The following is a 27,429-nucleotide window of genomic DNA, read 5'->3' as shown; positions in this document are numbered from 1 at the left end:
TATTTTTAGGATCATATTCGATAGAAACCTTATTGTTCATACCATTAAGGATTGACTGATTGTCATTTCCTCTTGCATGGTTAGTCTGAACCAAATTTTATGCTCTTATTCGGTTGTTAAACATTAAATGAATGGATGTTTGATTCTGCACTTATGTTTAATAACATGAAAATCCAACTCCCTTCAAAGATTGCACTAGATTATACAAAATTGTGCTTTAATTAGCTGATAATGTTTAATCTTGTTTTTTCAAGGTTTCTGTCTATTTTTCTGAACATGCTATCTTAGGTAGATTAATTAGATTTTCTCTCTCTTTCTCTTTCCTTTTTTCCTTTTTTTTATCAAATTGGAGTTTAAGTAGCATCATGTTAAGGTAAAAAAATCTAATGAAATCAAAACCGTAGAGTCCTAGGGAACCCGTACGAACAGAACCGATTTTGCCTAACCGTAAGTCCCCTTTGTGTATCGAACAAAGCACATCATACCGTTGAGTTATCCTGCAGTCATGATCTAACAACCAAAACACTGAGGTCACGCCCAAATGATCAATCCAAACAACATTAGGGATCTCCTTATTTCAAGAGAGGATAGGATACTCAGCTAGTAAATTCTATTATGTGTTGGCCGGATAGAGTTGTAGCAATACGCGACTTTAGACACATCAATAGAAGTGAACTAGAAGATACAATGAGCTAGGACCTTATTTTATTAAAAAAATTCCATCATAAAACAATAAGTTAACCTGTAGGTTGAACCAATTGAACCTAATATGATACATATGGCCATATCTAATATTTTTTCTTTAAAACCCACTTTAGGCCACATTTAGTTGATTCACCTTCTGGGAAGATCAAAAAACTAATGGCAAATAGAGAGGGATGACATTGGCTCTATTAAATGTATATAAGCACTACGATTAAAATTTTGTTGAAGCTTTTGATCCATTAATACTTCCATTGAATTGCAAGGATCTTGTCAAAGATGCATAATTGGAGAGTTTTTTATTACTAATTAATGGGCATAGTTTCACTATTAAACATCATGTATGAAGAAAAACTTCTCAATTGAATTAATACATGTGCTGGTTAAAGGATTAATCATTACAAGTCTATGGTTTTTTAGAAAATCATAGAAGGTGAATATAAATTTAAACGTGGGTGTTTATATGTTCATATGTATAATTTAATGAAATGGTAGTCATCTAGTAGTTCCTTTGCCATCTTGTCGAAAAATGTGAGTAATGGAAATCAAATGTGATTGATCTCTTAGCATATGCTTACTAATTGAATCACCATGTTTTACACCCTCTTTCATATCATAGTTTTGGTAAATTGGTATCTTAGAATGTAGATACATTGTCGCACTAGATTCCATCACCTTGCCAGTTTCGAGTTGCTAGACGACCTCGTGCAGAATCGACGATTCTTCGTGTTATGAAGAACTCCGAGGAAGCATAATTGCTTCACAGTTGGGCGGAAAATCACTCTAGCAATGTTCTCAGCCATGGTGTGCTCGTGGGAGATAGATGTCGAAATCTCCTATTAGGAATATCATCAGCTAAAAACATTATGTATTATTGCAATCAACCTTAAAAATAATATAATTTCCTTATATTTGCCTATCTCTTGGCTCATTTACTTTGACAATATGTCAAAATGTAATTTTATGTCTCTATTTTAATATGTATTTGAGCAAGTTGTGTTAATGTGTTCTTAATTGTCTGAGATTAAGTGTAATTAAGTAATTTAATATTTGAAATTAATGGAGGTTCTTACAAGGACAAATAACCTCTACAAAAGAAGCGAATTAGAAAAAAATCAAACTGAAATGACCAGCAAGGCAACAATATCTGAACTTAAAAGGAGGAATTGTCAGAACAGTGACAAGACCGCCCTAGAGGTCCTACCCTGCAAATTGAAAGTTGTGCATCTTGCAGTAGTGGTTGCATTTGCACCATGCTAATCACACAATTTACACCATCAGTCCTCCACTGCATACCATCACACAAACATAACTACAACAGTTGGATGTCTCAAACTGTTTCTAGCTAACTAGGGGTATGTTGGGTACTAGCATAAATAAGAGTGATAGGAAGCATGGTAAGAAATGTGTAGGAGTGAGTGAGATGAAATCAATTGTTTTTTAGAAAAGAAAGTGTAACAGGAAGCTAAGAGTTTGGATAAGTAATTAGCAGTCTTGTGTTGTTTTATACTCAATCCGAAGAATTGTTTTTTATTTGCCAGTCATTCAAGAACAGGATGTGGTGATCAGTTGACGCTGCCAAGCTAGTTTTCGCCACAGGAGGCATTTTCAAGCTAAAATCCTCATGTTTTGAACCATATTGTTGTTTTACTCTCAACTATCCTTGTAATGTTTCAAAAGCAAACAACGAATGCAAATTCTGCTACACTAATATACATTCTAGGTCACTGTGATTTGAAGTACAAATAAAATTCAAGTAGTTATCTGCATTGAATTTACAAATAGTTAATTTACTAAGAAAACCACAAATCACCATGAGAAGCATAGGACATCATGACTTGACTCTGCTGCAAGTTCACTTTGGAGCATAGTTGCCTGACAAGGGGATGTGGGGATACACGGACGGGTTTAAGGGACAGGGGGGCCAGGGGCCTAAATTTGGGGATGGTGGCAGAGCGGCAGTGGGGGGGGCGATGCTGATATACAAATTGAGGTAAATTGAAATCTTCAAGGAAAAATCTGTAATGTAACATCTCTGTGAGTGCCCCATGCAAGGCAAACTAGTTCTCACGAAGTTAAAGGTAGCAATCGGTGTGTAATGGCATCTGCCATGTAACAAGCGACCTGGAGGTATCCCCGACAGATGTGGTAGAGGTAGCTGTGGGGGGGATGTTCTCCCCAAGTCACCATGACTCGGAAAGATCCCGTACCAAGGACATGGGGTTTTTTGGGGGTACACATCCTTATGGTACAGTGCTTTGGAGCAATGACATAAAATATGTGAGGTCCAATGCCCTCATAACTGCTTCTGGCAGGAAAAAGATCTAACAACAACTCAGAAATATGGACATGACTAAAAATTTTACATTGCAATATCTACATAAGTTATTCTATCGATGAAACAAAAATCTACCAAAAAAATTGGAAAATTATAAATTTCTTATTTGTATAATTAATAATTATATGTCGAGTGCCAAATCAATTGCCGTTTTTATTTAACTTGCCAAGCTTTCCTGAACTGAGCTACATGCCTATGGATGGACACAATGGATGCCAAAAAAAACCCAATGTCATACCTTCAACATAAAGTAGACAAGAAGTTAGTATAATCCTAAATAAAGATAGATGATATTGCAGTCATAATTTCCAACTCACAAGCATGACTCCAACATGCAGTTTTTTAGATGGAGAAGCATATTCAGATTGGATTGTCTTTGATGAACAAAGGGAATGAAAATTGTCATGGGTGAACAGTGGCAAGGACCCACTCTCAACATTGCTCTAAGTTTATGTAATTTTGTTGATTCAGAACATTACCTTGCTTGAGCATGTAACAAAATATGTGCAGAATCATAATAATAAAAAATGTACAACATGTAGGCCTAAGGAATCTGTTGAAAACTGATGCAAAAATTAAATAAGCGGTCCAGTTCAAAGCATAAAAACCAAATTCTCAACACAACCATTTTTGCTAGTAATATAGTATGAAATAAAGGCAACAAAAAAGCAGAGGATGCAGATATTATTCAATACATTTTCCCATACAAAACAACTGTGAATATTCCTCAAATTGATTTTTCCTATCTATTATCCCTTCTAAGTCCATTTACATTCTATTAACAAAATGCAACAAGGCAGTGTTTCGACTTTCATAAGCTAATTAGATGTTTCTGTTTAATTACATTATACAAACAAGCAAAGAAATAAAACAAATTTCATGTAAAGTGCATACTTGTGACACGAAAATGTGTGTAAAGCATTAGAGATCTTTCTCAAATCGAAAAGTTTCACAGTTTTGTCTGCAGATCCTGTAGCCAATACCCATTCATTGAAGGGATTGAAAGCAAGACAGTTAACCTGAACAAATAAAAACAATATATATTAGAATGAGTCAAGCAAACACCACCAAGTTTTAAAAAATTAGTCAATAGGGTGCCTTTAAAATTCACCAATAACGAGAAAGGTGAAAAGGAAAGAACAAAAAAAAACACTATCCAAATTATTCATACTATAGTTCCAAACTTCCATAGAATGCCTTTAAAATTCACCAATAACGAGAAAGGTAAAAAGGAAAGAACAAAAAAAAACACTATCCAAAATATTCATACTATAGTTCCAAACTTCCACGCATGGTCTATGCTTCCTCAAATATTGATACTAATCATTTACATGCAGGCTTGATATTTGGAGAAAATTTTAATTGTCAATGTAATTAGTTAAGTGCTAGCAGTTAACAGGCCCAAGCTTATGAGCAATTTGATGTCGATAAAGCATTCAAGTATCATCACATCCACTCAAGTTAAGCATAAAGAGAAATGGAAAACTAAGTATCAAATTTTGTTAATGATACAAATAGCTATGAGTAACAAACTTGGCTATGAGTAACACCAAGGTAAGGCAGGTTAAAACATTATAAAAAAAAATTGCAATATAATTCTATGGCAACTTAAACCCCGTTCAAGAGCTAATAGCTAACAAATCTGGAAGTACTTATTGAATTTGATGGGGCCTCTAGAGGCAATCCAAATTTGCCAGAGTTGGTTTTGTTTCAAGGACTTCTAAAGGTAGCATGGTATATGGTAGATCTTTCTTCTTTGGTATTAGGAGTAATAATGAAGCTGAATGGAAAGCATTATTAGCTAGTTTGGGATCTGCGGCTTCTCAGAATTTAATAATTCTTTTGTAGGATATCCTATGATAGTCATAACTCATAAGTACCCTTTAAAATGGAATGGTCCAAATTGAAAACTATCATTATGTTCATGAGGTGTCTAGCATAAAGGAAAATTTTGACTTAGCTTTCAGCATTGCAGGAGAAATTCAAATACAGCGACACATAATTAGGCTAATGCAAAATCAAGAGCCAATTGCCTCTATTTGTAGTTATACATCTAGATTCTGAACAGATTTATAGTGCCATTTTTGTTATCAAGCTTCTTGATTTCTGCGGAGTACCAATGTTTTAAGAGGTCTGGGTTTAGTCTGATTATAGGAGATGGCCTAGCTTCTTTAAATTTTACAAATGCCTTGTATTCATGCTGGGAAGCTAAGATTTAGCCTTCAAATTGGCAGAGAAAATTATTAAGAATGCTCAAGGTTTGGTTTATGATTTTATATTCCCTAAGTCAGAGCATGATTCTTAATAATTGCATTGTAGGTTGGACCATGGGAGTAGAGGATTGTAAGCATGGGTGGCTTTCCCAATGATTAAGTGGTATCATGGTTGCTTGTGGAAAATAAATGAGCTAATTGTCCACAAGTGCTGAGGACTCTATTTCTATTTCATGTAGTGAGGTACTTTATGGAGATCATACTGGGGAAATAGTGGTGCTTGGCTTTTCTAGTTGAAGAGTGTTATTTTATGTTTGCAGTAGGTCAGATAGCTAGCAAACAGAGCTCAGGTAAAGTCAAGGAACCGAAGCATAGAGGTAATGTTTCAAATAGATAGCGCAAACAAGTTTTTTTCTTGTAAATTGAATTTTGCACAAGGGTTTGGCAAAGGTGTGCTTGATGAGACGTGAATGGAAACAGGAAATAGGCTGAAGGCTGCCATTTGACATGACTTGGTCTCTAACCTAGCTTTGGTTATTTCTGATGTTGATTTAAGTTTTTGGCTGTGATGGCTTTTTTTTTACCAGAGCAAATTTAGGAAGATGGAATTGGTTCACAATGAAACAAGGGAAATGTTGGTAAAGAAAACGAATGCAAAGTGCTTGGAAGGTGCTGAATCAATTAACTTGCCAGCTCCTAGGGATGGTAAGCAGTCAAAACTAGAGGAAATGCAACAGGAGCTCAAGGTGTTGCATGCATATTGCAGCAATGTAAGAAAGGTGCTCGTTGGCCTGCATGTTTCACACAACAATTGTAGGGTAAAAGTGGAAAGTAACTTCACTATTCCTGTTTTCAATGGTAGTTCTGTACATCAGGCTTGTCTTCACAAAGAGTTAAATAGAGGAAAGCAATTCCCCTACCTGGCAGGAACAAATCAGCATAATAAGGGTGGCAAGTCTTAGGTGCAACTGCATGAGTGGCTGGTTAGGTCGAAAAAGTGGTGGAGGTGGTGGACAATGACAATACAAGAAAAGAGTGCCGGTGAATAGTTTGAGGAAGGTAGCAGCTGGTAGTGGTCTATGAAATTGTCTGCTATGTTTACATAAATTGATGCATATTGTTTTGTTCTTGCAGTTGCTTGTCAATGACATATACCAACATTTTTTTTGAGCCATAGGTGCCTTGACCAGTAGCATGCAGCATACTGAAGTAGTTGTTTTGAAGGTTTTATCATCCATTGTTTTTGTTGTAAGGTGATGCTTATATCTAGGTATATATAATAGGTATTTCAAGGGCAGGAGGCCAATCGAACCCTTTTTAAATTATCTAAAAAGAATCTATGCAACCAGAACCTGGCTGCAGAAACAGTGAAACCCAAAAGCCATATGGAAATATAGATTTGTTATTAAAGAGGCTAGAGCAAGTAAATGATCGACCCAACCTGATGAGCTGGGACAAAATAAAATAATAACAATGAACATGTTATTGGTTAACTCTCACATTTTGATGCACAAAATATGCAATCTGTTATGAATGATAAGAGACCAAAGTTGGTAGAAAATCTATATGAAGATTTATTTCAGACACCCAAAGATGAACATATTGCAACAACTAAAATGTTTGAAACTATTCTCAAATAAGTGAACAAGAAAACAACAATCAAACTATAAATGTCATCCTCTAAAAAGAGTTTCTTACTAGCAGAAATTAGATGGGAGACAATATTTCACTCGGTTAAAAAAAAGTATCTTCTAGTTCTACTGAGAAAGTAATCTCGGGAATTTTAGAAGTGAAGCAAGCTCTGTCTAAAGAGGCGCCATATCAAATAAGAAACAAAATGATCGTTTGCAAAATGTAATCAAAAACAGACTCTGACATCTGATAGAATAAATCTGCCCCCAAGTGAGACAAAATACTTTTATATCCAAACAAAGACATGAAAAGCCAGTTGCAATTTATTACAGTCTGCTTAAAAAATGGAAACCTAAAAAATATATTGAATAAACTTGACACCTCAGATTATGGTACATTAAGTACCAAGAATGTACCTTCTAGTTCTACTGAGAAATTAGTCTCAAGAATTTTAGAAGCGAAGAAAGCACTGTCTAAAGAGAAGCCACATAAATAAGAAACAAAACAATTGTTTGCAAACTGTAATAAAAAACAGACTGATATCCGATAGAATAAGTCTGCCTCCAAGTGAGACAGAATACTTTTATATCCAAACAAAGACATGAAAAGCCCATCGCAATATATTGCAGTCTGCTTAAAACTGAAAACCTAAAAAATGTACCTAATAGACTTGAGACCTCAGATTATGGTGCATTCAGTACCAAATTTGAATCTCTTGGACCAATGAAAGCCAGTGTGATGCTCCTAATCTCAAAATAAATACAAATTCACCAGTGACATTGCATTAGACAACATGAAGCATTTCCCTGTGCATATAAGGAATATCTGTGAAGCAGGTTGAATAAGGCATATATGATTCACTGATGCAGATTTCCAAACTATTGTCAGCTAATCCACATGTAAATTCTTTAAACGTCCAAAAACTCAAAAAAATTGCAAGACACATCAAGAGCGGCTTGCAAAAAGACAGAAAATGAGAGCTTTCAAGTGTAATTTAATAAGGAACACAATAATACATGGGGCATAAAACTGAATTTTTCAATATAAAATTTAAAATAAAAGCTCTAGAGAACACGACTGATTCTTCTAATTGGAAGTACAAGAAATGAACCTGCCATGGAATTAGAATATGCTGAAAAATATCTCAACATAATTTGTATTCCACATAACATGAAAAAACAACGTTGTATCATAAAATGACAGATTGAAAGAGGGCAAATCGAGCCCATGTAAGGAGGGCAACTTGAAACTAAATTTTGATGGAGCAGCTAAGAGAAATCCAGGGTTGGCAGGTGTAGAAGTGGTTACAAGAGATGCGAATGGGAAGTTTGTTGAGGACAGTTCATTGTTCTCAGGAAACAAGATGAATAACGAAGTGGACGTTTTAGCTTTATTAGAAAATATGCAGACAGCCAAAGGGCTGGATTGTAAGTGCTTAGAAGTAGAAGGTGACTCACAGATTGTTATAAATGGTTGTATTAAAGGGCTAGCTATGTCAAGGGTTGTCTCTTCTTCCTAGGAAACAAGACAAAAAATGAAGCAAAACTTTAACTTTATTCAAAGGTATGCAGGTGGCCAAAGGGTTGGATTGCAAGTGCTTAGAAGAAACTCACAGGTGGTTCTATATGGTTATATTAAAGGGCAAGTTATATTGCAAGTTAAATTACGTTCTAGAAGAAATGCAGATGTTAAAAGACTGAGTTTCAGTTTGCTTTAAGGAAAGCAATAAACTTGCAGATGGATTAGTAAATGAAGTGATAGAACAGCTCTCTTTCACAGCCATACTTTTCTCAGAATGGTAGATAGAAGATTTGCTTCTACATAATACTAAGTTACCGGTTCTTCCCCTTTTGGCCTGGGTTCCGGTTTTGGCTCTTGCCCGGTCCTGGTTCTCCCCGGGTTCTCCTTGGGTTCCTCCCGGGTCCTTCCCAGGTGGCCGGGTTCCCTGTGGGTCCTGTGTCGCAGGACCCACAGGGAACCCGGCCACCTGGGAAGGACCCAGGTGGAACCTAGGTCGAACCCAGGAGGACCCGCATGAACCCAGGCCCGTGGTTTCCCAAAAACGGGGCCCACGGGTCAAAAAAACAATAAAAAACAATTAAAAAAAACTTTTTCAAATAGTTTTTTTATAATAAAACTCTAATTCGCCCCTTTATGACTTTTTAAAAAAGACTTGAAACTTGAATATTATCTTTTTTGCAAATTATGAATATGATATTAGACTTTAGTTATTAGTTTACTGATTACATTTGCGATATATGAATATTTATTGGCATTGGCAATTAATAATTACAGATTTATGATTTATGATTTATCATTTATGTATGGAAAGTCACATTGTATATTTTTATTTTTGTATGGATTGTATATATTGACCATATATATATATATATATATATATGTGTGTGTGTGTGTGTGTGTGTACGGACAAACCCGTACCCAAGATTTTATTTTTTTTTGCCGAATCCGCAAATCCGTACCCGAATCCGAACCCGAACCGGTAACTTAGACATAATGTTAACCAGCCTTTACCATCCCCACAACAATCAATTTGTTAACCAACTTTATGATATCAATTCAAGGTATAAAGGCAAGCTTGTTATGTTATGAGAAGACAGAGTACTTCAGGGAACATAGCAAAAATATTCAGCATGAGAAGATCTTTACACAGCACAAATGAGATTGTATGCCAATAGGATAAGGTTTTATAGCTTGTCATTTGTCTTTTAAATAGGTTTGAAGGTATAACATTTGGCATTGCATCATGTTGATAAATTTGTGAGGAGGTTGAATTGCAAGGCGGTCATTCAAAGGCAAAGTAGCACGAACAGCGTAAGTCAGTGATGCTCGTTTGGGCACGTTATTCAACATTTTGGATGCAGTATTTGTTCTTCATCAAGCAAATCCTGGAAGAATAAGCTATGCAACCTCAAATGCCACAATGGTAGCCAGGTTTGAGGAAAATTTGAAGGCTTGGGTGAGAGCTGTAGCAAGTTAGAGGATGGATTTTGCATGCACTGTTAAAGGATAATTTGACGCAGAGGAGAAAACAGAGCTGAAAAACAAAGTGGGAGCCTTGCAGCTAAAGGTGGAAGAATTTCAAGGGGAATGGCAGAAACAGAGCATCATTTTTCCAGTGTCAAAGCACTCTGCAGTGATATAGCAATAGTGGTGGAAAACTTAAAGGAGATATGATAAATAGAAATCTAGAAACCTTCAGAATTTTCGCTTCTGCAGAAGGGGGTAATTCAAGGAGATCGCAAGGATTTTGCTGAACCTGGTGTTACGGTCGCAGACTAGTCTTGTGTTGTTTATATTTCTTTGATGCAATATCTAGTTTGGATCTTTTTGTGTGAGATGATATGTAATAGCTTATACTGTTATATATGTATAGCGGGAACAAATAAAGCAGCTTTTAATAGCACTTTTACTGAAAGTAAGTGAGCCCCAATAGAACCCACAGCCATCTGAAAAAAACAAGGAAGCATACCAATGGGACAAAAAATGGCAAGCACATGTTGAAACTCCAATACAATACACAGAGAGAAAATTTTGGGGATAATTAGAGACATTAATTGTTCAGAAACCCTCATTCCACATATGACTTACCTCATTTTGATGACCCGCTACTGATTGTGCTGGCTTGTTAGCACCAGATGTACGCAAATCCCATATCAGCAAATTGCGATCATCTCCAACAGACCCAAATAGATACTCGTGCCTTAAATGCCATGCAACATCTTCAACTACACCATCATGGACCTGCGTTATAATTATATCATGAAATGGTGTCAACTAAGCATTCTTGACTAAGCCAACACAATTTGACAGTGAGAAAAGTTGCAATTCTAAAACAAATTAAAATCTCCAAGGCCTAAAAATTTTAATTGACAGGAAATAAATTCTGGGAATGTCAACCACACCATCATGGACTTGCAATGGAATTATATCATGAAATGGTGTCGACTAAGCATTCTTGAATAAGCCAACGCTATTTGATAGTGAGAAAAGTTGCAATTCTAAAACAAATTAAATCTCAAAGGCCTGAAAAAATTTCATTGACAGGAAACAAATTCTGGGAATGTAAAGGCCTGAAGCTTAATCTTACATCCACATAGCAATGCAATCAAAACCAAATTTACCATGAAAGGCAGCAACTAAAATAGCTCACCTTAAATATTTGGTAAGCCTCAAGTACTTTATTTTTGGCAGGTGAATTAATGTCCCACAAGCATATTTGTGCATCATCCGAGCCACTCAATAGATATCCATTCTTAAAAGGGCTCCATGACAAACCATAACCTTCTGTATTATGACCTCTCAATCTAATATCAGGATTACAACCACCATCTTGAGGTGGCTTTGAGGGATGTTTGCTGTAATCAAACACATAAACTTCTGCACTAACTGTTTTGGTAGCAATAATGAAAGGATTTTGTGGCATATATCGGGCCCTGTTGACCTCACCATCATGATTGATCTGTTGTATAACTTGGACCTGCAAACAAAAGGATTGTTAAAAATAACTAGTATAAAAGTGTTGTTTAATCTAATCAACTGTAGTCCAAAGCAGTTTTTAAACCACCAGCCCAAATGGCAAAATTGTTTTCTGTCCTCAAAAAGCGAAAATAGAATAGAGATATTTGATAACACTAATCAAAATAAATTCATACTCTTAGTTGATAACATACTAACAGTACGAGAAATAAATTGCAACTGCAAACCAAATTAATAGTGTAAGTCTACCTCAAAATTTGTAACGATATGTTACATAAATACGGCTTCCATTAAATAGTCTGGAAGACCTAATTTTTTTCATAAATATAATAAAAATGATCTGGTGAACATTAATAAAGAAATACCTAATGGAAACACAGACAGGTTGAGGCAAAACATGCTTGGAGCTTATCAAGCCCTTCAATTCCTATCCTCTTTTACAGAAAAAAAGAGCTTTACTATAGGGAAAAAACCATAGTAGGACCCTCTGTTGCAGAGATGGTAACTGTGCTGGCATCAGCCCATGCAGAGATATCTGCTTTTTAACACTTCATTCACTCTCAATTGCAGGATGAGGCTCTTCAAAACATGCTACTTCTAGGTAACTATCATGCAAGAAGCTCCTCAAGAGAAGGCTGTCAAACTTCTGACTCAAAACTCTTCTTGAACATCAGCCTCCTGTGAAGAAAGGAGAAGTAAGGCCTGCTTAATGAAAAATGAAACAACAGTCTGACTACGGAAACATTAGACTAAAATCCCAACAGAAACCTAGGACGCACTTGACCTTTAAGTCAAATAAACACAAAATGTCAAAACAGAAACAGAAAAACAGTTCTTAATTCATCAATGCAGAAGCTAAAATCCTAAACTCTACACTTGATGGTTCTATTACAAAGAAATTTTGCAAATTTCAACTCCAGATTGTTAAGTTTTGATTAGATTATAATAGGTAGGTAATTTTTAATTTTATTTGAACTTTAATCTCCCTTTGATGTCAATTCAAACTATATACAATGGAGATCCAATCTGCAGAATGTTATCGAATTCACTGCAAATAATATCACAAACTAAATGTGTATATGTCAAAGACTGCTGTATACGTATCCACCTTTTATTGCTTATAGTTCTCTATACAAACAGTGTATTTATTGCTAGCTGCTGATTATATCTCCGCCTTATCGTATCATGTATATATCGCTGTCTGCTTATTATATCTCCACCTTATTGTATCCTATATGTATTCCTCCCGAAGGAATTGCATTGTCTGATATAGGATACTTGAGGTCGTGACTCTACATGTAGGGACATGATACCTTTGGAGGCAAACCGATACATTAATGTAATCGGTATTTATTGTTAAAATTTGAACAAGAATATAGGAAAACTGAGAACATAAATTAAAGAATGAAACACAAATACACAAGTCCTTATCCTGGGAAACCCTCCACCTGAGGATGAAAAACCCAGCTCACTCAAAAATGAACTTAATTATATCTCAGAAAAGAATACAACTGATGATAGTCTCAGATTACTATCAATCACAATAATATGAGTTTGATTCTCTACAAATCAATCATAAGAATGAACTCAGATGATACATCTCACATACATCTTCATATGACTGAAAACTTTGAATCTAGAAGGAACACAGAATATCTTTGATCTGACAAACACAATCACACTATTTTGATGAATGAGAGAAGCCGATCATGAATCTATCAAAACTGCCAAAGAAGAGAGAACGTGACAAGGAAGAATGATAAATATAACATATCGGGATTTCCAGTGAAGAGGCACACGAAGGGAGAGGGAAAGGCATAGACAGTTACATCTGCACCGACAGCCACATGAACTGACAGCCACATCACCTTCACCGACAGCCACATCACCTTCACTGACAACCGCAGCAACATGAAGAGTCACCGACAACCACCAATGCAAACAAGGCAAGAAAAAAACGGAAGCTAATGAACCGATACCAAAAGAAATAAATAAGGAACATTGCATTGATGATCTCTATCGCAGCTATATCTTCAACACTCCCTCTTAGCAAGAGAGAGATCTTCATTATGTCAACATATGACAAGTACACATAGCTGCAACTCAGAAGATGTCAACAAAAAAAACCATCACAGATTTTATTCAATAAAGTTGTTATCTTGGTATAACAATATTCATCATAGCTACTCCTAGAGGATGAATAAAACCAAATAATAAAAATCATAAAGTCATACACATGACTTCCACCATAGCTACTCCCAGAGAGTGGATCAAAGGATTTCACCTCGAACTTCTCTCGCAAAGAACAACTCATTAATCAAGGGATTTCACCTCAAACTTCTCTCGCAAAAAAGAACTCATTAACCAAGGGATATCACCTCAAACTTCACTCGCAAAAAATAACTCATTAAACAAGGGATTTCACTTCTAACTTCTCTCGCAAAGAAGAACTAAGTAAACACAGGCAATGTATCACTGAAGTTGAGACTCTCTCTCAGCAAGAGCATCATTCTCCATCATACCAAGCTTTTTTCGAAAGTAACAAAGCCTCACTCTCGGAAGTGACTTGGTGAGAATGTCTGCAGTCTGCTCCTCTGTAGAAATGTACTTAAGTTCAACTGCTTTTCGCTGAACCATGTCTCTCAAGTAATGATATTTAATTTCCACATGTTTGCTTCTATCATGAAATATTGGATTAACTGAAAGTTTCCCACAGCTTTGATTATCACACATAATCACAATAGGTTCCAAAGGCTGTCCAAACAAGCCTACAAGTAATTTCCAAAGCCACACAGCTTCTCTTGTAGCCAAACAAGCTGCAACATATTCTGCTTCAGCTGTACTTTGTGCAACACAAGATTGTTTCCTGCTGCACCAGGAAATCATAGTTGAACCTAGGCTAAAACAACAACCTGAAGTGCTTTTTCTGTCAGGCACACAACTTGCCCAATCTGAATCAGAAAACTCCTACAAGTTCAGCTCTACACACAAAGAAAATTTTAAGCCAAGTCCAATTGTACCACGTACATATCTCAATATATGTTTGGCTGCCACAAGGTGAATATGCCTTGGTTCACACATGAACTGACTCAAATTATTAATTGCATAGCATATATAAGGCCTTGTGTTAACCAAGTACATTAAAGAGCCAATTAATTGTCTATACATATTAGGCTCAACTAAATCTGAAGTAGCTGCATCATCATGTAATTTCTTCAGATTTACTTCTATAGGAGTCACCATAGACTTACACTCTAACATATCAAATCTTTTAAAAATATCAACTGCATATTTACCTTGACTCAATGTGATTTCATTCGGTCTTTGTCATACCTCAAGTCCAAGGAAATAATGTAACAAACCAAGATCTTTCATTTCAAATTCTAAAGCTAAATCCTTCTTACATTTGTCAATGAGATCATCATTACCAGTGAGGAATCAATCACCAACATATAGTACTAAAATCAGCACCTTATCATCACATACCTTGAAGTATAAGTTTGGATCAGCGTCATTCTTTAGAAAACCCAAGCTCAAAAGATAGTGGTCTATCCTTTCATACCAAGCATGAGGGGCTTGTTTAAGACCATATAAGGCCTTTTTCAGCTTGTATACATGAGAGTTTTTATTGTGAATAATAATAGCCCTCTGGTTGCTCAATGTAAACCTCCTCTTCAATTTTACCATTCAAGAAGGTTGTTTTCACATCCATTTGATGAAGTTTCCAACCCTTAACAACTGCAACAGCTATGATAGTCATGATAGAAGTGTAACGTGCTACAGGTGTAAAGGTTTCTTCGAAATCTATGCCTTCCTTTTGGGAAAAACCTCTGGCTACAAATCTGGCCTTGTACTTTTCTATACTCCCATCAACTGCATGTTTGATTTTGAACAGCCACTTAGAAGAAACCACTGATTTGTTTTTAGGCCTTGGAACAATGTCCCATACATCATTTTTCATAATAGATTGATATTCCTCTATCATGGCATCCTTCCACACTTGCTGATTTAAAGCCTGTTCAACACCTGAAGGCTCCGATGCTAAGATATGACTCATCAAAGATACATAGCCAGCAAACTTGTGAGGTCTTTTACTTTCTCTGAAAGTACCACGAGGGGCTGCATATTTTTCAGCGTCTTCCATAGTGTGTCTAGCCCACAAAGGTCTTTTCTTATTAGCTGAACTAACATTGAGACCTGCTGATGTAACTATAGAGTCAACTGGATCAATTGGATCAGTTGAATCAGCAGGATCTTCTAAATCTATAAACTCCCTCTGAATGTCTAAAGATGGATTCGGACTAGCCGAATCTATATTTTGAGGATGCTCAAAAACTTCTTTATCAAATTCTATGTTAGATTCTTTGGATTTCATGCAAGCTACATCTTCATAAAAAGAAACATCCCTATTGATCTCAATCTGTTTTTGTCCTGGAATGTAGATTCTATATGCTTTTGAAGATTCACTATAACCAACAAAGATGCCTTTCTTGCCTGAAGGTTCTAATTTAGATCTTTCCTCTTTAGGAACATGAATATAAACAGAGCATCCAAAGATTCTGAAATAACTTACATCTGGTTTGACACCTGAAAAAGCTTCTTCTAGAGTCAAGTTGTTTAGAATCTGATGAGGAGGACTACAATTCTAAATGTGAACTGCTATCCTACAAGCCTCGACCCAAAGAAATGTTTGAAGACTTTGGTCATGAATCATAGCCTTTGTTGCTTCAACAATTGTCCTATCCTTTCTTTCAGCCACACCATTTTGTTGAGGATTATAAGGGACACAAAACTCCCTCTTAATCCCAACTTCAACACAAAAGTTATGAAAAACACCAAAAGCATATTCTCCTCCATTATCAGATCTAAGAATTTTTATTTTCTTGCTAGATAAATTATCAACTAGAGCTTTGAATTCTTTAATACTGGACAGCACTTCATCGGACTCTTTAGACTTAAGAAAGTAAATCCAGCACTTACGTGAAAAATCATCAATAAAGGTGACATAATACCAAAAAACCACTAAGAGAAGCAATTGACATAGGTCCACATAAATCAAAATAAATTAATTCTACTGCATTCTTTGCCCTACTTTCACTACTATGAAAGGTGCTCTTAATGTTCTTACCTAGAGCACACCCCTTGCAAACACCTTCATGGTTTTGATTCAGCTTAGGAAGACCAATGACAACCTTCTCCATTGAAGACAAAATTTTGAAATTTAAATGACCAAATCTTTTATGCCACAGCTCACTTGAACTTGAAGAATCATGAGCTAAGACTTGAATAGGATGAGCTGAAAGCTTGTAAAGACTATCATGACGAACACCAATAACATGAGTTGATTGAATACTAGAGTTCTTCTTCCATGCAAGTACTTTTTCCATCAACAAAAGCAACATGATAACCTTTGTCTTCTAATGCAGAAATAGAAATCAGATTCCTCTTAATACCAAGAACAAATAGGACATCACTTAAATGAAAAGGAATACCAGAGTCCAACTGAAAAGAAGTATAACCAGCACCCTTCACAGAATAGCAAGCATCATCACCAATGATAACTTAAAGATGAGAGTCTTTTTCTTGCAAGTTTGAAAGATGCTCACGAAAACCAATGATATGACGAGATGCTCCACTCTCCATCAACCATGTATCACTGTTAGTAGGAACATTACTAGAAAGTGCATAAATAAATAAGAATCCTTCAGAATTTTCACTCGACTCTCTTTGAGGAGAAGGATTCTCAACATTTGCAGCAGCTGCTTAAGGCTTAAACTTTGATACACAATCTCTGGCATAGTGACCAAATTTGTCACACCTAAAACACTGAATTCTAGAAAGGTCCTTCCACTTTTTCTTGGCATCAAGGGCTGACTCGACATTCTTGTCTCTAAATCTTTTGAAGTTACCTTTCTTTCCTTTCCCCTTAGATGCATGGGCAGCAAGCACATGATCATCTTCATGATGAGATTTGCGACCATAACTCTTGCTTCTTGTCTGCATTCTTCCTGAATACAATTTGCCCTCAACCTATCAAATTTAGGAAGATCATCTCTTCCACTAATGCCTTGAATGAAGGATTCCCAAGAGATGGGAAGTCCATTCATAGCTAGCATAACCAAGTCTTTATCAGCAAAAGTATCTCCAATTGCACTGAGCTGATCTTTTAACTCAGAAATCTTCATGAAATAAGAAGTAACAAATTCTCCTCTAGACATTTTCACATGCAGCAGTTGACGCCTCAGGTCTAAAGCTTTGCTGGTATTGTTGAATTCATAAAGATCCTTTTGAGTCTGAAACATTTCCTTAGCTGAATCTAACTTAGAGATGATAGGCACCAAATGATCCTTAACAGAATCAATCAGAATTTTCTTAGCCATGGTCTTATTCTTTCTCCATTGAACTTTCTCTGCATCAGCAAAAAGTCCTTCTACATCTTTTGAGACATAGTCAAGGAGATCATTCTCTTCTAGAGTGATCAGAATTCTAAATTTCCAAGAAGAGAAATTTGACGAACCATCTAGTCTATCTTCTACTTTCAATTCGTTCACCCTAATGAATGACTTAGGCAAACAACTGAAAGAAATAAATAACTTAAAAATTTTGGTTCTGGATTGATCTTCTGGACCCGATCTGATACCATGTTAGAATTTGAACCAGAATATATAAAAACTGAGAACATAAATTAAAGAATTAAACACAAATACACAAGCCCTTATCCTTGGAAAACCCTCCACCGGAGGGTGAAAAACCCAGCCCACTCAAAAATGAACTTTATTATATCTCATAAAAGAATACAACTGATGATAGTCTCAGATTACTATCAATCACAATAATATGAGTTTGATTCTCTACAAACCAATCATAAGAATGAACTCAGATGATACATCTCACATACAATCTAAAAACCTTCATATGACTGAAAACTCTGAATGCAGAAGGAACACATAATATCTTTGATTTGATAGACACAATCAAAATATTTTGATGAATGAGAGAAGCCGATCATGAATCTATCAAAACTGCCGAAGAAGAGAGAACATGACAAGGAAGAATGATAAATATAACATATCGGGATTGCCAATGAAGAGGCACACGAAGGGATAGGGAAAGGCACGAACAGTTACATCTGCACCGACAGCCTCATGTACACCGACAGCCACATGAACTGACAGCCACATCACCTTCACCGACAACCGCAACAACATGAAGAGTCACCAACAGCCACCAATGCAAACAAGGCAAGAAAAGAACGGAAGCTAATGAACCAATACCAGAAGAAATAAATAAGGAAGATTGCATTGATGATCTTTATCGCAGCTATATCTTCAACATTTATAACTAAACCAATTCTAAACATAATCAGTTATGTGCAATAACACACATCACCGATAATTAGACAATACAGTGATAATAAAGATCGATAATGTAATATAGATATCGATAGTCAATTATACATATCGACAGCAATCATTTGCTAATGTTTTTCATATTGATTACATATATAGATATTAACTAATGTCGATTTTAATATTGTAATATATTAGGCATTTAATATCGGTTTTCATTAATAGCTGGTATACGTAATTGTCTAAGGCCGATAGGCCAATTAAACAATTGCATTGTCTCTGTCGGTCCTAATAGATTCTGACCGTAGCTATTCTATCATCAACACGGATAACACAAAACCAATCCCAAAAAGTCCCGACCAATCAAAATCCTTTCTTTGGTTGAAAGAACAGTAAATAATAAGACAAAATTGATTTAAATTAAACTTAAAAAACTAACCTCCCCAAGTAAAACCCGATCAAATCTACCAAAAAACTTTAATCTCAATGAAAACAAAAGCCATAATATTAGGCAATAAAACCATGAGTTCTCATCAATGCCACTAACAAAAATGAAAATCCCTACCTAGAAAAGTTGCAAACGTTTACTCAATAAAGAAACAAAACGAACCCAAAGAAAACCATGTCAAAAAACTATCTTAGATAAACTTATATAAAAGTTTAAAATCCTGCATGCAGATCCCACATTTAAAAAAGGCTGCATCATTTGGATCCAAATGATGACCCAGACCATAACATTTAAAAATGGCCAATAGATGTTGCTATAATCATTTCTTACCAGCAAAACCACTCGACAACAAAACCATATTCCACAAACCAAAATATTACATTAACTGCTGCAAACAAAATCCAGACCAAGGCAGTGTAAAATGTATCCCCAAAAGATGTAAAACTACACCAAAAAACTCTTGTTCATAATTTATCTTAAGGCAAAATCTGCATAAAAGAATATCATATTCCACTGACCTAACTTATAACCCTATCCCCCAAAGGCAACAACCTGATTAGTTCAGCTCCAATTCATTAAATTGGAAATCCCAATCAAAAAAACCAAAGCATTCCACAAAGGAAGTATCAGCATTCATAACACCAACCAATCACATTAGCAACAAGGATAAACCTAGTGTTCAAAACTTGTTGAGCAAGCTTCCCATGTTTAAGTAGACAAAATCCTAAGTCTAGCACACTTGATCAAGTGGTAGGCAAAATCAATTACTGTGGTAAATGATAGAAATTAGATCCAACTGGGAAAGCTCCAAATATTTTACCAGGTTTTGCTGATTTTTGGACTTGAATATAAGTCCAAGTCACAATATTTTCCCTAACAAATATTCCCTTGAGGTAAGAAGGGCATGTCACAGAATAACACTGGAGCCGGTTAATCTTCAGATATTTCAAAGGGAGCCAGACAACAGACCCAAGCTTGAACCAATAGGAGGGCTGAGAGCCACAAAATTACTTTTAAGGCATAAGTTCAGCCTTCCCAAATAATCAAGTAAAACTTCAATAATCTAAAACATGATGAAAATATATTGTTAAATTGGAATGGTATGATCCATGTGGTAAAAGAAAATAGGATTCAAAAGCAAAGCTCCTACTTCAAATCCCTAGGAGATAAGATAAAGTGTTGAAATCATGTGTGAATTACTGCATCCAACAAACTGGGTGCAGAATAATAATATGCAAAATCGGGTAAAATACTGCATCCAACATGCTAGGTGCAGCATGATAAGATATCAAAGTGGGGTAAAATCCTGCATCCAACATGCTGGGCGCACCATAATGAGATTTTAAAATTGAGAAAAATACTACATCGAGCACACTGTCTGTGGCATGATAAAATGTTAAAATCGGGTAAAATGCTGCATCCAAAGCATGGGTTACGCCAAATGCAAAACGGTTGAAATTGAGGAAAGAGAACCCTTCCATAGTGACAAGTACACGGAAGGTTACCCCAAAACTTATAATAAAAATCCCAGCAAGAAGATTGAGTTTTTACCAAGACATATAAAACATTTGAAAAAGAAGATAAAAATTAAAAAATTAAAAAATTAAAATCCAAGAAACGAGAAGCTTACCACATGTTGTCTACCCGAAAACTAACTTAAAAAAGGAGAAAGGATTAATTTTTCAATTTTCAGCAACTAAAATTGAATAATAAAGCAAAGAAAAGAACCAAAACAAAATAAACAACGAAACAACTAAACCTGAAAAATAAAAAGAACGAGAAACTACAAAAACACAAAATAAACCCTTCCCAGACCACATTAGAGCAGTGTAGTCATAAATTAGCGTCTGAGATGATATATTCAAATCCTTTTGGAGGCAGAGATGAGAAGGGGGATTGAGGCCTCCCCAACTTCTTATCGATGCAAAAAAAAAAAAATCCTTGCCTACCATAACAGAATCAAGCCCTCCGAAACCAAGGCTGTCTGTACTAAAACAAAAAACGAAGGAAAAGAAAACCCTACCTTGCCATTAGCACTGCCAAATCCTCCAAACTCGCCGCGTTCCTCATCATACTGCCTGGCATCGTTCTCAGCATCCTCGAGCGGAAGCTGCACCTGCGCCAGCATCAGATAGTTGGGCTCGTTGTCGGAAGTGTGAGTCCCCAAAATCATTTTCTGAACGGAATAATCTTTTCCGGGCGGCTCGTCCCTCTCAGGCAGCCACTGCACCGTAAGCGAAGGCCATTCCAGGGCGTGGGTGATCACTAGATCGTACAAAAATGGCGTATTTTTCTTCCATATTTTGTACTCCTCGTTCACCAGGCGTTCTTCCATTTCACCGCGGAATTCATCTTCGTCTTTCGCCATTGTCGAAAGGAAAGCAAGCAAACAGAGCGTTTTTGTTCTACCCGCCAAATGAAGATGAGGGAGGTTTATGGTTTTTGATTTTATGACTGCTGTATTTGTATTTGGCTTTGTTTTTTAAATATTAACGCAAGGTGCGTGCTTGTCATCTGGGAATGTGAATTCTGGCGTCAATGATTTCAAGTGTGAAAGCCTTTTGGGGGTAAAATATTAAGAACAATAATGTGGAAACCGGGTTTGCTCAAAAGGGCGGGAACAAAGGATCATTGTCCAACCCCTTATTCATTATTAGATGTTTAAAAATATGATTTGGTCAATGGGTCTTTGGTATTCTTAATGAGTCTATGAGGGATGGGATCATGGGGAGACGAATTTGGTAGAATGGATATTTCTATTAGACACCAACGAATTTGTGGATGACTTTCATAAAAAAATGTATTTTAGAGTGTAAGTAAGTGCTGGGTAGTGGTAAGTTGTCTTGGTTTTTAAGATATGGAATGAAGGTTTCTTTAATATGGAAATAAGGTTTTCTAGTGTGGTCTTATAATTTCAATTAATATAAGATTTTATAAATTGATATTTTAGGATGGATAGAGATTAAGTCTTCTGATTGAGATCTTAAATTTTCGATCAACACAACAAAAAAAAAAAAGAGTATATTTTGATGAGTACCTTTTTTTAAAGAAAAAATTATATTCTAAGGGTGTTTAAAACAAATTACAACACTGAGATTTCCAAATACCAACTATCATCAATAAAATAAAAATAAGATAAACTCAAGGGAGTTTTCCACTACACCATAATCCTCGAGAATTTAAAGAAGTGGTGATCCAAACAAAACTCACATTCTTCGAGAATTATAAGCAAGGAGAGTTAAGCCTAATCAATATGAATAAGCCAGATAAGTTGTTTGGATTTACTAGTGACATTCTAGTTGTGATCAACATTAGAGACCCTTTACCTACGCAATTTGCAACAACTTTCTATTCTCTATGAACGTGAACAAAGAAAACATAATCAAAATTTGAGGTGAGATAGAGAATCTACTTAGCAAGAGATGCCAACCCCGGAGAAAACTTGTGTATCTTGTTTTTGTTCGAAAGAGAAATGAGGATCATAGAATCCATTTTACAAATAACCTTCTTCCAACTCAACTTGCAAGCTATCTCAAGCCCCACAAGAATAGTCCTAGCCTCATTTGATTATTAGTGTAACAGTGTTTGAAAAAGTGAAGTACCAACACTTGCAAGTACTCACGAAAGGTCAATCAATATCAATAGTTAAAGCATATTCTATAAGGTTCCAAACACTCTACAAATCTTAAAACTATGAAGTTTAAATTTTATATTGTTACAAACACTATACAAATATTCAAAATGCAAATATTGTTATCATAAGTCTTGCCACATTTGTGATGTTGATAAAAATAGAGATTGAATTTTTTTTGCGTTTTTCAATATCATGGAGCTAATGAAATTGACAAACCCACATGTTTGGCATTTAATATTATCATCTTTGTATTTGATAATTTCACAATAGAAAATTATTTTGGTTGTTATAATGGTGAAATTTTCAAACCTGGCACTTTTCTCCTTCATTTTAGGCTCACTTTGATTAGGTTATCCTTTATACAATTTTTTGCATAGAAGTGGTGTGTTTTTGCATCAAGAGTTGGTATAATCCTTAAACATAACTTGATTCTACATTCACACATCCCCAATAATTAATTGTGAACTTTTATTACCTATTCACCTACCTAGATCAACTTTATGGCACAAAATTAGCCCTTATCTTCTTTTGTAAATTCAAAATCAACTCAGACCCATGTCATCCCCTTCCAACTAAACATTATGTCTCAAACTTGAAGCACAAAATATCTTAAATTTGTTGCCTCGAATTTCCCTTCTATCGAAATTTAGTCTTACTCATCGTCTTTGGGTTCAAGTACGATCATTCATGCTTAAATGTGTACACAATCCCATATTCACTATCAAAAGTTTTGACACTTGGGCATTTTTAAGAGTGCATCAAGTTTTTGCCTTAGTTGAAAACTTTCATTGGAGTCTAACAAGCCTCCTCATGCATGTTAGAGTCTTTGCATTCCCTTTCGTAAAATGATTTTGATGTTGGTAGCTTTGGACTTTAGCTTTAGAAGTTCTATTGAATCCAAATGTTCTTTTTAGTACTTGGTTTTTAAATGTTTGTGACTCTTCAGTCTTAAAAGCTTTCAAAAGTTTGAGTTTCAAATGTCCTGTCGGGGTTAGACATTCAAATCCAAACTTACTTTTCATGTCAAGTTTATCATGTTCAAGTCTTGTGTTTTAGCTGCCAAGTCCCTTAGGTTTTGAAATAAGTGTCAAACTCTGACACGGTTTCTTAAGAGTGTCAGAGCCCAGTCACTTTATTTGTGCTAAGGTGAAAAGAGAAGACAAAGCCAAAGTTCACATAATGAAGCCTAGAGTAGAGATCAAACCATATGGGAGTTAGAAAACCTCGTCAAGGCTTGACACCTAATCTTGAAGTAAAGGGAAGCAGATATAAAGAAGAAATGAAGGCAGGTTTCAAAATAATGACTAAGTGGAGATAAATTGAAGTTTCAAAACATTGGTCAAAGTTTGATGAGTTTTTCTAACTAATCTATAGCTGAAATGTTGAAGTTGTCTGAAAAACTAAGCATTAAATAAGAGGGCCAAGATAGGTGTGGAGTTAATGTAGCTACAAGAAGGGATTGTTTAGCCTAATTTGTCATTTGGGAGGGCATAATTCAAGAGCTCAAACAAGTTGAAGCGGAGAGATTTGTAGTGAAGATGACACAGTGCCCAGAATTGAAGCATAGATTGCAGCATCATCACAGGAAAGGTAGGCCATACGAGAACTATTAAAATGCATATTTTTCACAGTGCTAGGGTTTTTGAATTTCATAGCTAAAGCATTTATCTGTTGAAATTTATTGAGGTTCTAAAACATAATACGAAATGAAGTTTAAATATTTTGACTATGACCATTTAAGGGGTTGGAAAGCACATTGCCATAAGTTGGAGATATCCAACTACGATACAATGATTTGAATGAATTTTAGAGAATAATTAAAAACCCTAATAGACACCCAATTATACAAAGAGCAAAGATTGGTGGAGAGCGGGTTGTTGGAAGCAACGTCATTTTTATTAGCAATTTGGTGCACAAATAGATATGACCCAAACACTCGGTAAATCAAAACTAGAGATGATAGGGTTCTATTAACCCTAGATCGAGCCATGATTCATGTTTACTTTCACCGACCAAAACAAGATGCTTACTCACATCAAAAACCTAATCTCTCACAATGTGAAATCAATGCAAAAAAGGGCTACTACAGAGGCATCATAACTAAGGAATGGTTTTCCGTGTCAAGGAGAGGGCAGTCTCAACTCTCGAAGACCATTCATAAATCCTAATTTAAAGGGGAGTAGCAAATATCATTGTACTATTACATATACTTCACATTTATATTGATGACTTTAACCTAGATAAGTGGATGCTCTTTTTTGTGCAAGCCATATACACAGGGGGAAATTATTTAAATTGGGTTGAATTAATCAATGATAGACTCCACCAGGTAATCACCCATTTCACCTTCATCGAGTCCTTTTACATGTCTTCTTACCTAATGCATGTCCTAGACTACACAAGAATTGACCTAGGCTTAAACATGTTGAAGAGTTTAACGATGACATCCAAATTTATGACTTCTACCCTGAGTTGTAATTACAAAAGAGTTATGCCAATTTTAGAAGGGTGAACAATGTGTTCACAATATGTATCTTGTAATGGAATTGTAGGGTGATCTAAGATGAAGAATATATCTAGAAGCAATTAAATTGGTAACCCTTTATGGTAGTTATTTTATTTGGTTTCCTTGATTTACCTATATAAGAGTAGGTGTTTATGATGTCTTTCTAGAAAAACTACCAAAATAAGTAGAGGCCAAATTTATTCTAATCAAAATTTGCAGACAAATTTATGAAGTAAACAAAAGATGGTTTTAGAAAAAGAAAATTGGTATCCAGATCCTTGTTGAACTGGGCCATTACAAATGCAAAAGCTAGTCTGATGCACTGAATATTGACAAAGACATGGCCAAATATATGTATTCTACTTATGACGAGGGCTACACTTTGATAGCAAGCATATTATTTAAAACTAGTTGCAATTAGGTTCCTCATATCACCATGTGCCACAACTGGAGGATTTCTAGGCAAATTGTGCAGATGACTATGAAGTTCGTAAGAAAAATTAGATGAAGTTGAGCCTGGAATAAATAATCAAATATCGATTGGGATGGGATATAGGGGTAATTCATGATGATGAACTTGATTTGATTGATCCTAAGTACATGACCATTGTTCAAACGCAACCATTCAACCTTATTGACTGGAGTTTACCCAAAATTAATGATTTACTAATTCAAACTGCCAATATTTTGAGGATAACTCAAGTTTTAGTGATTAAGAAGAAGGTTGAAACCTCCAAGCATTCTCCTAAGCCGTTAGAGAACGCTACAAGACAAGGCAACCTAGGTAATATTGGTATTTCTTCTTCTACCCTTGCCACCAAAACAACATCAATAACAACTCCAAGTAAGAATGGAGGTGGCGAGGAACCACCTAAAAAGAATAAGTCACTACAAAAAGACCTATGGGGAAGGCATGTTACCTGATATAGGGGCTGTAAAAGAGAGGGAAGAAAGAAAGAGAAAAGAAACAAAGGACAAAGGAAATGGAGTAGCTCAAGAGCAAGAACCAACAAATATAGCCATAGATGCTAGCATTGATGGAGATCTTATGAGTGGTAAGCCACAAACACCTTTCCCTTTTTAAAATTTTAAAATGTAGAGAGAACTCCCCCCATGAAGAGGACTTTATTGTTTTCTCCTAACTCCTTGTAAAGTACCATGAAGACCTTGACCTCTCTATCTTGGTTAGAAACAATATTGTCTAGGAAAGTGAATATTGAATCTGTAAAGAAGTCTTTTGAAGATGTCATTACACAACTATTATAGTCCACCTCCTCTCCCAAAATCAAAAAGCTTACGACTACAATAAGGATAGTAGAGGATGACGACTCATATCACTTATTTGTATAAATTGCACATCCTACCACACAGAAGGACCTCGATCAAGCTACAATAGCTAACTTCAATATGAATAGAATTGATATGGGTCCACAAAGTCGAGATACAAACTTGAACAATTTTCCAAGTCACTACAACCAAACTCATGGCTCAGAGGATATAAAAAAATAAGTTTGATAAATAAGACTTAAAAGCATTGATCAGTGTACTCTTAGATTGTTTAAAATCATTATTGGGTTCCTCATCATGATCATCTAGTTCTTCAAAATTCATCTTGGACCCCAAATCTAATGCTAATAAAGACTCAATGTTTAAAGTGTAGATTGGTAGCTATTTAGGCAAGGTTACTCAAGAATAGATAAAGGGGATCAAAGCTAGAGGGCCACCCTTCATTATTAGTATGTGTAAAGCATATTATGAGCTGGTTTTGGCAAAAAATGGTGTCAATTCAAAGACTGGAACACCAAACAATAAGAAGCTACACATGAACAAATAGTTAGAGAGCTTCAAGATATTTTGAATTTAGGTATGATTGTTATGCTAGCTAAGAAGATAATCCTTGACACTCAAGACAACCAATGCTCAACATGTATAGAAAGTATAAAGTGGAAATGCAATTTTATGCAATAGAATGTTTGGGAACTGTAGACATCTAAAATTAATTAAATTAAATATTTGATTAATTCATCCTCACTACATAGTTAATTAATTTAATTATTCTATTCCCTTTATTCTTTTCAGAATTAATTAAATCAAATTTAATTGATCTTGT

The 27,429-nt window shown here is 35.5% G+C and overlaps 1 protein-coding gene across 1 annotated transcript in view; it reads right to left on the bottom strand.

Annotated features, from left to right (window-relative positions):
- The window catches only part of LOC131032647 (WD-40 repeat-containing protein MSI1), a 48,208-nt gene extending 26,463 nt beyond the window's left edge, over positions 1-21,745 (bottom strand). Inside the window, exons 1-4 of the mRNA XM_057963672.2 lie at positions 21,203-21,745; positions 11,057-11,383; positions 10,495-10,647; positions 3,935-4,059 (exon numbers count right to left, since the gene is read on the bottom strand). Coding sequence (XP_057819655.1) covers positions 3,935-4,059; positions 10,495-10,647; positions 11,057-11,383; positions 21,203-21,547 — 950 coding nt within the window. The 5' untranslated portion in view covers positions 21,548-21,745. The remainder of the gene's footprint in view (positions 1-3,934; positions 4,060-10,494; positions 10,648-11,056; positions 11,384-21,202) is intronic.
- Positions 21,746-27,429: the final 5,684 nt, after the last annotated feature.

The sequence above is a fragment of the Cryptomeria japonica genome, chromosome 11 (assembly GCF_030272615.1).
Source record: "Cryptomeria japonica chromosome 11, Sugi_1.0, whole genome shotgun sequence".
Taxonomy (NCBI): domain Eukaryota; kingdom Viridiplantae; phylum Streptophyta; class Pinopsida; order Cupressales; family Cupressaceae; genus Cryptomeria; species Cryptomeria japonica.
Note: the sequence above shows the minus strand (reverse complement) of the source record. Positions and strands in the feature narration are given on the sequence as shown.